This window comes from Kryptolebias marmoratus, linkage group LG2 (assembly GCF_001649575.2).
Source record: "Kryptolebias marmoratus isolate JLee-2015 linkage group LG2, ASM164957v2, whole genome shotgun sequence".
Taxonomy (NCBI): Eukaryota; Metazoa; Chordata; class Actinopteri; order Cyprinodontiformes; family Rivulidae; genus Kryptolebias; species Kryptolebias marmoratus.
Genome location: NC_051431.1, coordinates 3,453,617 through 3,468,210, shown reverse-complemented (window position 1 = coordinate 3,468,210; position 14,594 = coordinate 3,453,617). Strand labels below are relative to the sequence as shown.

Sequence of the window (14,594 nt, the reverse complement as noted above, 5' to 3'; positions counted from 1 at the left end):
TATATATATATATATATATATATATATATATATATATATATATATATATATATATATATATATATATATAAATATTTGTTTGCAGTTCTAGTTTGTACAGAAAGAAAGCGGTGTCGGAACGGGCCCTGAAATCAACAATCGGTTCAGTTTTAGCTCATTTTTTGCTTGTTTTGTTTGTTTGTTTGTGTTCAATAAAGATTTGATACAGAAAACTTTGTCCTCTTGTCGCCTGCCTGTTAGTAAAATATCACAAACCACCAGATGCACGTCTACAAGGAATCAAAATGGCCGCCGCAGCTAACCAGCCTTAAAAATACGTCTCTAACTCAGCGAGATTTTACAGATATGGAGCAAAAGCCGAGGTCGACTTTGGCTTCTTTTCTCAGCCGAAGATCTCGAACAAAAAGTGTCATGAAAGGCGGCGGGCGATAAGCATTCCTCCAATGAACGTTAGGCCTTTAATTTATTACCATAATTTAAAAAAAAAACCACAAAAATCAAAACAACTTCAGAGATGATTATTCTATTTTTTGACTCCTAATAAAACACAGTTATACAGAACAACTGCAAACAATCACAAATCGCATCTTATATACAGCAAAGTATATATTATATATTTATATAATTTATTTGCACAAACAGTTTGGTAGTTGGAGAAAATAAATCAATGATATTAAAACAAATAGAAATTTGAGGCACTCCTCTCTTAATCACAACAAATACACAGATTTTTTTTTTTTTCAATTTATACAATTTACAGTATTTATTTATTTCTTCTTTTTTTTTTTTAGAAAATGGCTTCAGATTTATCCAACAGTGTTACAGTGCTTTTTTTAATTTTTAATTTTTTTTTTTTCAACTTTATTTAACCCAAAAAACATGAAGATTATCACGGATTTGATTTTAAAAGCATTTCTCTTCCCCAACATCTACAACGATTTAAAAAAAAAAAAAAACAGAGGAAAGGAAGAGACACGATGGGACGCGGTTTAACAGCTGAGATGGTTCAGAAAGGCATGTTGGCCATACCGCCGGCGCCGTAGCCAATCGGACTGTCCAGAGACATCCCCCGCTGCCGGAGGGACTGTTGGCCCATCATCCCGGACTGCGGGTGGGGGGGGCCCATCATGGGACCCTGGTGTCCGAAGGGCTCCCCTGGGATGGACATGCCGCGCTGCTTGGCCTGCATCATCAGAATGTTCTGCTGCGACATCAGGTTATGCTGCGACGGCATCATGGCGGCGTACGGGTTGGAGGGGTGGTGGAGAAGGCTGTTGGCCATCATGGCGGGCTGCTGCTGCTGGGGCATCAGACCTGTCCGGCCCATCATGTGTCCGGGGGGACACATGGGGCCCATGCCGCCACCGGACACCATGCCCCTGGACGCCGCCTGAGGGAGGCCCATGTTCTGGCGAAGTCCCCCGTGAGAGGGGTGAGGCAGCAGCTGCTGTTCCGCCATGCTCTGCAGGCTCGCTAGGTGGGGGTTGCACGAGGGGCCGCCGCCGCCGTGCTGGGGGCCAGAAGCAGACAGCTGTTTGAGGAGCTGCTGCGACGGGTGCTGCTGCGACGGGTGCTGCTGCGACGGCGGCGGCCCCTGATGGGGCTCGCTCTTTGGGAAGTACTGAAGGGTGCTGCTGGGCTTCTCAGAGGGAATGATGTGGGACAGGTCAAACTCTGGGATCCCCGTGGGAGTGGGTCGGATCACCTCCCTTAAATCGGGACCGTCCCCCATGGGAAGGGAGGCGAAAGAGTCCGACGGGTGGGAGGCGCGTTGGTGATGGCCTTTGCTCAGCAGCTGTAGCTGCTGGTGAGGCAGGAGGTTGTCGCTGGACTGGGAGAAACTCTGAGACATCCCTCCGATCGGTGAGTGCATGGGCCCAAGAGACGGCTGCTGCACGCGAGGAAACCCCGCCATTTGGTTCTGGGACAACGGCGACACGTTGCTGGGCCCCATCCCGTCCGGAGCCCCTCCCCCCATGATGACCGAGTTCATGGCGGGCAAACCCATTTGGTTTGGCGAGGAAAGCACGGGTCCCGAGGCATCGTGGGACAGGTGCTGCGGACCTTGGCTGACGAGACCCATGGGGCTCTGAGGGTCGTTCTGGGGGCCGATGGCGCCCTGGGCGACGAGCATCTGGGGCGTCTGGTTGGCCCCCATGCTTCCTACAGGGAAAACGAGGAGCAACAAGAAATTTACCATCGACACGTCGAAAACAAACCTCAGACTGACCCCAGACCCAAACCAGGAAGTTCACGGAGCATCTGTTTAGCTTTTAGGTACCTCTTTGCTACTCTTAGCTTTTGGCGTTTAGCTAGCAGCCACAGTTCTGATAGTTTTAGCTCGTAGCTAGCTTTCCCCTTCATTACTTGATTTGCTGTATTTTTGTTGAAATTTGTCAATATTCATGACATTTCAGATATTTTCCCCATTTAAATCATTGAAACTGTTTTAATTCACCAAATGATACGACAGATCAAATGAGACCACATCACATAAAAGACCATATTTAGAAAAAATTGAGCCCTACAATATTCAGACCCTCCAGGATTTCACGATGTTGCGATTGCAACTATTAACGCAAAATCAAGCAAACCCCGCAAAATCGCAACTTTTTGCAACTTTCCCCAAAACACTGCAACTTTCCCGCAACTTTAACCCAATATTTATTGTTTCTAAAGTGATTCGCCACGGTTTCTGCAGTCTAGTCTCTTCTTTGTGGGTTTGTGTAGCGTGGAATACAAAATAACCCCAAATAACTCAGGAAGAAGACACGTGACGTCACTTCCTGTTAACATCAGAATGCCGGGAGCGTGCAGGAGCAGCGACCGAAGCCAAAATGTGCGCTAATGCTTTACATTTGCCCACAAAGATTTCAGCAAACCAGTTTCCTCCCCAGCTGCAGCTGTTTTGCACGTCCTGCAGTGTAATCATGGAACATAAACGCATCGACAAACACTTTGTGTCTGCAAAACATGTGAGGAGAGCTGCAGACCAGGGACAATCCAGAAATGCTCATGAATGTCAGTTTAGAAGCTATCAAAGTTCTCAAATAAAGCACCTTTTGAGAATGTCAATGTTTGTTGGTGATTATCTTACAAAACTAGGAAGTATTTTTGGTTTATATATTAAAAGTTATGGATTTTTATTGATTTTAGTAAAAAAAAAAAAATCACAACTTTTAGGAAAATGCTCCGCAAAATCAGGCATTTTAGCCGCAACAATCACAAAAAATGCACGCGAAATCCTGGAGGGACTGAATATATAAGAAGTGCATTAAATTGCAGATTTGATTTTATTCACCAGCCTACAGTTGAATAAATCCTGTAAGGGAAAGTTTAACAAAAAGGTTTGAAAGAAAACTTTAGTGTTCTTTCCAAACTCAATTAATAATTGTTTTTAATGGACATTAAGTTTTCTTCGTACCTCCGATGCTGACACCAGACAGGAGAGGGCGATCTGGCATCATCTCGTCATCAGAGGTGGCAATCGTTTTGATTGCATCGTGGTACAGAGGAGTAGAACTGGGAACGGCATACTTGGACATCTGGGACATGATGAGGGACAAGGGGTTCTGAGATGGCGGGGCGTCGGGAGAAGTAGTAAACGGCAAACTGGGATTCATGGAGCCCGGCTGGCTGACGGGGGTCGAGCTGGAACTCCTTGGGGGATGGGGCTGGCCTGAAAGAACACAGAAAATCGTTACTCCTCCTCCTCCCACAGCAGAAGAAGAAAAGTGATGTCTGCGTTGAGTTTGGGCTGGACTGTACCTGCATCTGTGGAGCCGTTTCCTCCATTTCCGACGACCTTCCCGCTGGTTGGACCACCTGGACTTGGAAGAGCAGCTTTGGGCTCTCCTGTCCAACCCGGAGAGCCCAAGGCCATGGCTGGAGACTTGAGCTGTCCAGGAGAATTGGATGGAGAATGCAACCCAAGGGTGGAGGACCCCATTATTTGAGGGGACTTCAATGAGGTGGAGCAAGGAGTCCCCGCACCAGACGCTGGGGGGAAGGTGGGGTGATGCCCAGCGGAGGAGATCGGTGACTTCAGTCCTTGAGCGGTGGGCGAAGGCAAGAGAGGAGACGGCTCCTGACTGAGAGATGGTGATTTGAGTTGGTGAGGAGGGGGCACTGATGGAGATGTTAGGGGGTTACCACTGGCGGACATGTCAGAGGTGTGCCTAGAACAAAGATCCGGACCTCTAAGCTCTTCGGCCAGCGGAAGATGGCTGAGCCGCGACGTCCCTCCAATCTGACTGGGACCCTTCTGTTCAGGTCCAAACATCTCAGGACCAGGCTGCTGAAGGTAAGGTCCATCCACCGGTCCTTCAGAGAAGGGACCTTGACTCGGAAACTGGAAGGGGCCATCAGGTCCTGGGATCATTCCCTTATTTCCTCCTCTTCCATTTTGTGAGGCATTGATTCGTGAAATCTCTCCAGGTCCAAACATCTCGCCTAAGGCCCCTCTGCCTCCATGACTTCCTCGGAGCCTCTGTGACAGCATCATCTGCTGCTGAATATTCATCTGAGGGTTCAAGCTCATCGGAATATTGCTCCCTAAAGGAGAATCCACCAAGTCTCTCATCTGAGGACATGCTCCGGGAGAGCCCATCATCTCTCGGGAACCAGGAAAGTCCATGGGATCTCCTCGACTGGGGGGCGGACCACGGCCCATTCCCACATTGGGAAAGTCTGGACCCCCGAGACTATCCATAATTCTTGCTCCTATGTTTCCCTGTTGCTGCTGCTTAGCTAATCTATCCAGTTCGAACCTGGAAACACCCTGAACGTGCCGTTTCTCCATGATCCGAAACATTTCCTCACGTGTCAAAAACTCAGACTCCCCTTGGAAATGCGGCGAAGGCCCGCTGGGGTAACAGCCATGAAAGAGACCTCCACCGCCGATGTTGTTTGGCATATCTTCGGACCATATCATCCCTGGACGACTGGACCTCTGAGGTCCTAGACCCTCTATTGATAGACCTCCCCCAGGACTACCAGGAAAGCCCCCTCCCCCAGGCTGCCCTCTTTGGATCTGCCCTAGGAACCTAGGGCCACGTGGTCCCTCTTGGTGCAGCTCTAACATTCTTCCATTTCCACTCATTCCACCTCTCATCAGGCTGGAAGGAGCCCACTGCTGGTCTCCAAGCTTGCTGTGGTAAGGAGGAGGCGGTCCTCTCATCATCACAGAACCACCATGCATACCCACCTCGGGAATCATTCTAAAGTGCTGTGGGTGTCCAGGCGGCTGCATTTCCTGCTGACGTCTCTTTTCTTGATAGTACTCCTCTTGAAGTTTCCTCCAAGCCATTTGTTCCCGCGACAGCCCTTCCGGTCCGAGCAACGGACCCATGTTGTCCCCCGGTGATGACATCTGATGATGGGGGTGTTGTGGTAAGTGAGAGTCCATCTGTGGGCTGTCAAGGGCGGGTCCGACAAGGGACTGTGTTTGAGAAATCATGGACTGCAGGGGCTCTTCGTACTTCTTCATGCCCCCCACCGGAGCCGCAGGTACAGCCGAGGTCAACATGTTCCCGCCGCCGCAGCTTCCAGGGTTGTTCGTACCATTCTCAGCGTCGTCCATCCCGCTCCTCTCAGCGTTGTTATTCAGGTTAGACGGGTTGTTAGGACTGCTGTTGTTGGAGCCTCCTGGATCTCCGGGACCCCCTGCTGCTCCGGTGCGAAGAAACAGCCTCTCGATGTCTCTCAGCGTCTGTAAGGAGCGCTCCCTGTGTTCAAGCTGCTCTTTGGAAAGACAGTCTATGCTCGCAGGGCCGCTCCTTTGCGCCGCGTCGCCCTGCAGATGCGCAGACAGGATGCTGGGACTTCCTGACGGGGACACGGCCGCGCCCGGGAGAGCCATGCCGCCCACGCCGTCTCCGTTTCCAGGGTCTACGCCTCCGGACGCGGTTTTGCTCCCTCCCTCCGACCTGTGGGTGGCGATGCTGTTGTTGCTGGACGCTCCGGCGGGTCTGGTCTGAGAGGACTCGTTGTCAGAGTGTCCCGCTGACGACGGCGTTCCCACTGGAGGCAACGGACCCCCGGCTCCTGCGGACGCCGGCCGTGGGGTTCCACTTTGGGATTTGGGGGTTCCGGTGAGAGGAGAGCTGCTGGAGTTCATCTTCTCAGACAGGCTAGAGAGCTTCCCTGACGAGTAACCCTGCGGTAGGACAAAAAATAAAATGACTTTATTATAAAAACACCAACAAAAATTTATCAAAAGAAGACAAATCTGATACTGATGTTCTAAAATTTGGTTTATCTGTGGCTGAGAATGATCACAAACACATAATTTGAGCACAACGTTGGCATCATTTGTTGGAAGATAACGTGAAAGATGGCGGGCTGGAGGAGTGTTAGACCCTGAATATTGTTTAAGAAGTTATAAACACTTCAAAGGCGATCCAACGTAGAGAGAAAATAAAAAACAGGAACAAAAAACGGGTACGAAGGATAAAAATATCGAAAGCATCTTTGCCACACGATTTGCAGCTGCCGTCTTCATGTGAAAATAAAAAACACACATCCTCTGGGCGGTTTGAAGCGTCTGACCTGCTCCAGCTTGGACTGCGAAATGTTCTGCTGGTGAAACTGAAGGATGGAGTCGGTCTGGCCCTTCATCACTGCTTCTGCAGCGCTGTGGAGAAAACCAACAGCAGATCGCCGCAGTTACAACCTGACCTACCGGATAGTTACAAAAACAAACAACAATCTGAAACGCAAACATTCCTCACCTGTTGGCCAGGCTGGTGGTGAAAACGTAAACCTGCTGCTGCGACGGCTGCGGGGGCTCCGCCTTTAGCCCCGGACCCATGGCGGCACCAACGGGCTCGGACTTGTGTCCCGCGGGGAGGCGGTCGGCGAGCGCCTGGATCGGACCTGAAACATCTGCAGCTGTGGGAATCCGTTCAGATACAGCAGCTCAACACTAGATGGAGCTAAAAGTCAAAGCTGGCGGCCAGATCTCAAACTGATAACACTTTTTTTTTTTTGTTTGTTTTTCTACAGAAATTATGGATCTTTAAGTCAGAAGGTCTGAAACTTTTCATTTATACAACTCAGAACAATTTCTCTGAGTTATTGTGTCAAAAAATGAGATTTTTCTGACAATTTGTCTCCAGACTGTCATGTTTTATCAAAATAAAGAACATTTAAGAACAGCTGCATCAGCCTCTGATTGTTAAAACCTACATAAAAATATTAAAAATACAAACCACCTTTAGGAACTAGAAGAATAAAGTTCAGTTTGGGAACAAAAACAAATATAACTCGTGTATCGCAGTGAAAGCTAGCTGAAAGTGTGCGAGGAGCTAAAAGATAAGTAAATCTGAATGTTTTGAAAGTCATGGCTTCATTTTCCTGAACAGAAAATAAACAGAAGTGCTGAATCAGCATCAACCCAACTTCTAAACACGAGTTCAGCTTCCAGTCTGTGAGGAGATAAACTAAAATAAAATGACAGCAGCCGGACTTACGGTGGGGGCCGGCGTGCGGCTTGTCCTCGTCGTCCGTGTCCGGCCCGGAGCACCACTCGTCTCCGCTGTACGGCTGCTTCTTCGTCAGGACGCAGCGCCGCTTGCTGCGCATGACCCCCTCTGAGGAACCGAACACAGACACACGTCAGCGCCCAGAGAGAAGCCGCCGTCCTTCAGACAAATGTTTTTTAATAAAAGCTTCCATCGTTCCTCTGCCAGCCGACGCTTCAATTAACAAACAAATCTACGGAGGAAGGAGGCTGAGGGGGATGAGGAGGCTGAGGAGGCTGAGGAAGCTGAGGAGGATGAGGAGGCTGAGGAGGCTGAGGAGGCTGAGGAGGCTGAGGAGGCTGAGGAGGCTGAGGAAGCTGAGGAGGCTGAGGGGGATAAGGAGGCTGAGGAGGCTGAGGAGGCTGAGGAGGCTGAGGGGGATGAGGAGGATGAATTTTGCTACTTTTAGCTTCTATTCTGATCCTTTAAACAAAGGTTTTGCTACTTTTAGCTCTTAGCAACCTGATTGCTAGCTTTTAGCTACTGTTCTGTTAGATTTACTGTAGGTTTTAGTTACTGTTTTGCTACTTTTAGCTAACAATCTGCTCAATTTACTATAGCTTTATTAGCATTTTGCTACTTGAAGCTACCCTTTTATTACTTTAGCTTCTGTTCTACTACATTTACTGTGGCTTTTAGTTTTAGTTTTGCAACTTTTAGCTTTAGTTCTACTTCTTTTAGCTTTTAGCTGCTGTTCTGCTAGATTTACTTTAGGTTTTTGTTAGCATTTTGCTAATTTTAGCTACTCATTTGATACTTTTAGCTGACATCTTGTTAGTTTTAGCCACAGCTCTGTTATATTGACTGTAGCTTTGAGTTTTTCTCCTGTTAGTTTTCAGTCATTCTGCTGATTTTACATTTTAGCTATGGTTTTGCAGCTTTTAGCTACAACTGCCCAGTTTTAGCTCCTTCGGTGGGTTTCGGCGAGGCGTTGAACTTGTGGAAGCCTGCTTTCTTCTAAACGCACAGATTGGATGTTTCTGGGAAGCCGCGGGCGTCAAAGCTCGAGTAAATACTGACAAAAAAAAAAAAGGAAGTTTTTACAACGAGAGCGGAGGGGAGGGTCACGTGATGTCACTGCGAGAGAAACGACCTTTTGATTCTTCTACCAGGAAAAGCAGCTGAGAGTTACTGACACCACACCTCAGCTCTGAAAGGCGGAGGGCGATATGCATTCCTCCCCTCCGCGCCGGAGCCACGCCTCCCTCCGAGTGGGGTTTTCTCGGCATGTGAATTTGCATGTAGCACAGTCAGTTTGTTCGAGAGACGTCTCCCTTTTGGGGACAAAAAGGAAACAAAGTCACCACAAATTAGCCTAATTCAGCTGTTAAAGCTAAAGGCGATCCTGCAGGGAGGGCGACGTAAATAAAGTCCTGTGAGGAGACGAAAACGTCGGCTGCGTGCGGGCGACGGTTTGAGCACAGGAAGCTTCTGAGAGTTTCACAAAACACGGCGACGTCGTCTGCAGCCAGAGAGCGAGGGAGCGAATGCAAATCAGACACTTCTCCTCCCCCACGTGCACAAAAACATTTGCCTAGACGCTCACAATGTCGCCGGCCTCCACCTTCTGAGGGTTAATGGCTGCCCTCTGTTCAAACTGACGCACATCTGCGCCGCTTCAGAATCAAAAGCTGAGGGGAAATTCTGGGCGCCGCAGCGAAAAGGTCAGGGCATTTCAGCAAGAAAGGAAACAAATTCATCTGTCCTTTCAGTCCTTACGCTCACTTCCTGCTGAGGAGGAGGCGTCTGCACGTAACCTGCTGTTTCGGGTAAAGATGCTGCAGATAGGAAGTTAAAGGAAGTCGACTGTATATTTAGAACATCTGTGAAGTCCCACGCACTTCGCTTTCTGTTTCATCCTAAAACTTACCACCTTTGGTGTCCGCGTCCAGGATCGGGGGGACGGTATTCCTCGACTCGCCCGAGTCCACGGAGACGCTCCGCTCCCGCTTGGATTTGGATCTCATCATCCCGCCGACGCCGCTCAACGACTGGCCGACGGACTTCAGCCCAGGACTGCTGAGAGACATCGGGTTGGATTTGACTCCATGGCCGCCGGGAGCCTTTGAACCCGGGTGCGTCGAAGCACCTTGTTGTTGTTGCTGCTGCTGCTGCTGCTGCTGCTGCTGCTGCTGGCTCACGCTGGATCGGCCGTCGCTGCTGACCTGCTTGCCATGATTGGCCACTTTATTGTCCGGGTGCATTTGATTGGCTGATGACTGCAGAGGACGTCTGCTTAGTGGAGCTCACATCGCTGACAGGAACCCTGAAGAACGAGAAAACATGCCGTGAGAACGCCGAACGAGCGCCGAATTCCCTGGAGAAGCTAAACTGAGACGCCAAAGCTAAAAGAAGCACAACACTGGCTAGAAGCAAGGTGCTAGCTAGAAGCTAAAAGTAGCAACAGTTTCATTAAAATGCTAGCTGAAAGCCAAAAAGAGCAAAATGGTAGCTAGAAGTATCAAAATGCTAACTAGAAGCAGAAAGCTAACAAGCTAACAAGCAGCTAAAAGTCAGAAGTAGCAAAATGCCAGCTAAAAGCAGCAAAACAGTAGCTCAAAGTATAAAAAGCTAGTTAGAAGCAAAGTTCAAGCTAGAAGCTCAAAATAGCAAAAGTCTCATTATAGGTTAAAATAAGCTAAATGCTACATAAAGTAGCAAAAGGCTACCTTAAAGCTAGGCAGCAAAATGGTTGTTAGAAGGATCCAAAATGCCAGCTAAAAGCCAAATGGTAGCTAGAATTATCAGAATGCTAACTAGAAGCAGACAACTAACAAGCTAACAAGCAGCAACATGTTAGCTAAAGGTCAGAAGTAGCAAAATGCCAGCTAAAAGCAGCAAAACAGTAGCTCAAAGTATCAAAATGCTAGTTAGAAGCAAAGTGCAAGCTACAAGCTAAAAGTAGCAAATGTATCATTAAAGGTTAAAATAAGCTAAATGCTAGGTAAAGTAGCAAAAGGCTACCTAAAAGCTAGGCAGCAAAATGGTATCTAGAAGGATCAAAATGCTAATTTGAAGTGAAAAGTAGCAAAAAAAAAAACTTTCTGAAAGCAGCATGACGCTAGCTAGAAGTATATAGATGTTAGCTAAAAGCCAGAAGTAGCAAAATGATAGCTGAAAGTAGCAAAGAAAAAGCTAAGGGTAGCCAAAAGGTGGCTAAAATCAGCAGAAACAACAGCTGAAAGTATCAAAAGTGGTAGCTAGAAATTTAAAAAATGCTAACTGGAAGCAAAAAGTAGCAAAAGACTAGCTGAAGGCAGCAAAAATGCTAGCTAATAGTATATAGATGCCGGCTAAATGCTATGTAAAAGCCAGAAGTAGCAAAAGTAAGGCTGAAAGTAGCCAAAGAGCAGCTAAAAGGCTAGTTAGAAGCTGAAAGTAGCTAAAAACAAAGTTCCTGAAGGAACTGAAGACGGAGAAAACGTTTGTAAATAAAGTTAATATTTTAGAAAATATAAAAGTAAGCCGCTGTCTCCTGGATCAGCTGAAAGTTTGGAGAAATGAATGGCTGCTGGAGACGTTTGATTCAAAATAAATAATAAAAGAATAAAAACAGGACGAGGTGTGAGAATCTCACCGTGACGCTCAGCTGACGCTCTGCCATGTTGGTCTCCAGGATCCCTCAGCGACCGAACGCTCACCTGGAGGGCAGAAAAACAGCCGCGTCATGGGTGGAGGCAGACAGCAACCTCTGCGGTTGTCGCTGCTCGACCTCAGCCTGAGGGTCAACATCAACCTTACGTGACAGACGAGCGATAAGAGCGAAGGCCGGCGGCGGCGTGGGCCCTTTAAGGGAAACTGATCGGCAGCGAGCTGAAACTCAGAGGCACTGTTTGACGCCCCGCCCCTCCCAAACCACAAAAACTCCCGAGCGCCGCCTCTCCCTCGGTCTTTTGTTTCCCACGTGAAGCGCCGAACCTGTCCCCCTGACAGATCTGAGTTTGACTCACGCAGCTGAAACTGAAGACACAATCGGCCCGAGCTGCCTTCGCTGCGAGTCTATTTCTGTCTGAGTCGAGAGGCCGGATGATAAGGAATTCCACCATCCGGTCCCAGAGATCTGTCTTTCCTGGAAAAGTAAAAGGTGTAATTATAAACAGCTTAAAGGTGAGCGGAATCAAAGCTCAACGCGAAGGGAAATTAAAGAAATAAAAAGGGCCGAGCGTCGCCGTTTGGGTCGAACCCGAGACGTCACCCTCAGGGTACGAGCTGTGAACGACTCTCAGCTACTACCACACCACAGTCCAGACATTCTGGTCAGCCATATTGAGTTCAGCTCCAAGATTCACTGATTATTTCCTAAAGTTTTCTTTAAAATACATCCAGTGGTTCATGAGATATTTTGCTAACAGACACACGAGTGCACACGCAGACAGCGGCGGGCGATAATTAAGAGTTTTGTTTTTGTTCCAGTGTTCCAGTGTCCGTGACCTCCAGCTTCAGATTTTAACCTTCCTCGCCGCGGAGCGGGCAGGAACTCAGCTGAGCACACTTTTCCTGGAGCTGCATGTGGAAAAATAAGGATTTTTTTTTAAACCTGAAGTAGGTGTGGGTTTTTTTTTGCAGGTGTCCCTCCCGCACCTGTTTCAGGTCGAAAGCTGTGGCAGCGCGGCCGAGCTCAGATATTCGGCCGCTCGTGGAAACATCGTTTTTTAGCTGATGACGCAATCCCACCTCTGCACCGTCAGCTGTCCTGCTTCAAAACAATAAATAACAAATAAATAATAATAATAAATTGCTTCGCAGTGCACCTTGTCGCTTCCTACGCATTCCCGTGGCAGTCCCCAATAAATAAATAAAAAATTAAAGCCTGGAATTCCTTGAAGGAATGAAGATCACCCAGAGTTTAGGACTAGTTAATCAGATTGAAGCACGTTTTCAGGAAGTTTGTTGCAGTTTCCATCGGCGCTGCTGCAGTTCTCCTCCTGAGCTGCAGGTGGCGCTGAAGAGAAACCAACGCAGCTAAACAGGAGAGGAAGTACAGGCCGGAGAGGAGCTGTCCGCTGTGAGAAACGAAGAGCGGGAGTCCGGTTTAACTTTTCCACTTTAACGAGTCTCCCTGAAGTCCATCCAGTGGTTCATCAGATATTTTGCTAACAATCAGATCTGATTCCAGTAGTTCTTGGTCCAGTCGAGACCAGACACAGGCTGAGTGAGCAGCATTAAGATCACTTAGCTGTGGCGGCTATCTTGAATCGAGTTCACTCCTAAAGTTAAATCAGCAGCAGCTGCACATCCTGCGGTTGTTTTCTGAAAGTTTCATTAAAATCCGTCCGGCGGTTCTTGATTATTCCGCAGACAGACAAAAACATCATCACCCCGCCGTAGCCTCCAGCGGCGGGCGATAAAAGCCTCCGCAGCGCCGTCTTACCTCGGCGGGCGTCTGTAAACATCAAGCAGCAATAAGTCATTAACTAGCAGCGGCTGGCGTCCGTCAGTCATTAACTCAGACGAGTCTGACTCACTCCGCTTTGTGCAACAAAGATGGAGGCGGGCGCCGGGCCGGGCCGGGCCGCTCCGCGCATCACGCGCCGACCTTGGAGTGGATGCCTACGGAGAGATAGGCCTTTCTGGAGCGAACGCCACAGCAGGCAGGTTCACGGCCACCTCTGCTCCGGCGCTCGTGATAACAGGAGCATCAAGGCCAAATGACGGATAAGCTTCGAATAAAGGAGGAAATCGAAAGGAAGTCGGCGAAGGAGGGACGACTTCTGGTTGGTTCAGCTCCGAGGAGCCGCCGCGACCACGCCGTGCCCACGCGCCGTCTCCTGACGTCCGCCGCCGAAGGCCAGGGGTGATAATGTCTCTGCTTGTCTCGGTGTGTCTGCACCGTTGGCCGAATACGAAACCTCCAAGAAAGCAAAGACTACTGGAGTTATTCAAGATGGCCGTCACAGCTGCAGCTCCGTCTCTTCTTGTTGAAAGACGATTTTAGTTTAAAACTCTGGTAGGAATGGCGGTGGGTGACGTGCATTCCTTGGAGGAGGCGGCGTCTGAAAGACTGAGGGAGTTGGCCGTTTAATTACGGTTATTTTTATGTTTTTTTTTAAATCAGGTGAAACCCTGGAGTCAGAGAAAACATGACTGAGCCGAGGCTCTGCTGATGCCGAAGGTGTGAATAATTAGTCTGAGCGATTCTCTTTGCCTCAGCACGAGTCCGACCGCAGTTTAGCTACTTTTTGTTTTTAAGAAAAGAAACTATCCCTGTTCAGATAAAACTCCACTGTTGTTTTCTAACGGGCTGGATAAGACTGAGAAAGAAGGAGGAACGACTTTAAAACTCGGTGTTCCCGGGATTTACCTGCAGGAAACGTCACCATCAATTAGTGCTAATTGCTTCTTGATCTCAGCCTTTAAGTTCCTTCTGTGTTGAGGTCAGAATGTAACGAATGCTGCAGGTGTGTCTCACCTGTCGGGGCCTTTTTCACCGATTTAAACGAGATCAACTGCAGATTATTCAGACGTTATTCGCTCAGGACGAACCGACCTGATGAAGCAAATTAAAGAATCACAGAGTTTTGATTCACATGGTAATTATATTAACATATAAATCTTTTTATTCAGGTTTATTTTAAGTAATTTATTTACAGAACACCTTTCATACACGAGAACAAAGAGCCGTAATCTCTAAGAATTCACTCAATAATTTTTTTTTTTTTTCTGTAAACTTCTGACTTAAAACAATAATTTAACAGCTTTAAATTCGTCCTTCCGCAGCGTTTTTAAAATAATTTATTAACATTACAAACCGCCAGCTTTGAGTTGTCCTGAACCGTGAACCGTGAGTGTTTTACTTCCTGTTTATCAGGTGAAAATTAGGATTTACTGCAGCTTGATTCACATGAACAGAAAATAAATAAATATATAAAGAAGAAATCTGATTTTTGAGCCACTCATCTGTGGAGCGATTTGGTTTTTTAGCATGAAATTTTAATGGAAGAGAAGAAGCTAACATTCGACAGGAAACGATTATTTGTTCAGAGTTAAATGAGACGGAGGAAGGCTTCACAACGCAGAGCCGTCTGGATAAATGAGTTAAATTCAGCTCGAAACTAAAGAAAACAGATCTGC

The 14,594-nt window shown here is 47.8% G+C and overlaps 1 protein-coding gene across 2 annotated transcripts in view; it reads right to left on the bottom strand.

Moving 5' to 3' along the window:
- Positions 1–507: 507 nt before the first annotated feature.
- bcl9l (bcl9 like) overlaps positions 508–14,594 on the bottom strand; it is a 25,896-nt gene continuing 11,809 nt past the window's right edge. For both annotated transcript variants that reach the window (XM_037979934.1, XM_037979936.1), the window contains exons 2-9: positions 11,101–11,164; positions 9,394–9,789; positions 7,473–7,592; positions 6,732–6,876; positions 6,550–6,634; positions 3,769–6,157; positions 3,425–3,679; positions 508–2,163 (exon numbers count right to left, since the gene is read on the bottom strand). In XM_037979934.1, the coding sequence (XP_037835862.1) occupies positions 1,007–2,163; positions 3,425–3,679; positions 3,769–6,157; positions 6,550–6,634; positions 6,732–6,876; positions 7,473–7,592; positions 9,394–9,727 (4,485 nt within the window). In that variant the 5' untranslated portion in view covers positions 9,728–9,789; positions 11,101–11,164 and the 3' untranslated portion in view covers positions 508–1,006. The remainder of the gene's footprint in view (positions 2,164–3,424; positions 3,680–3,768; positions 6,158–6,549; positions 6,635–6,731; positions 6,877–7,472; positions 7,593–9,393; positions 9,790–11,100; positions 11,165–14,594) is intronic.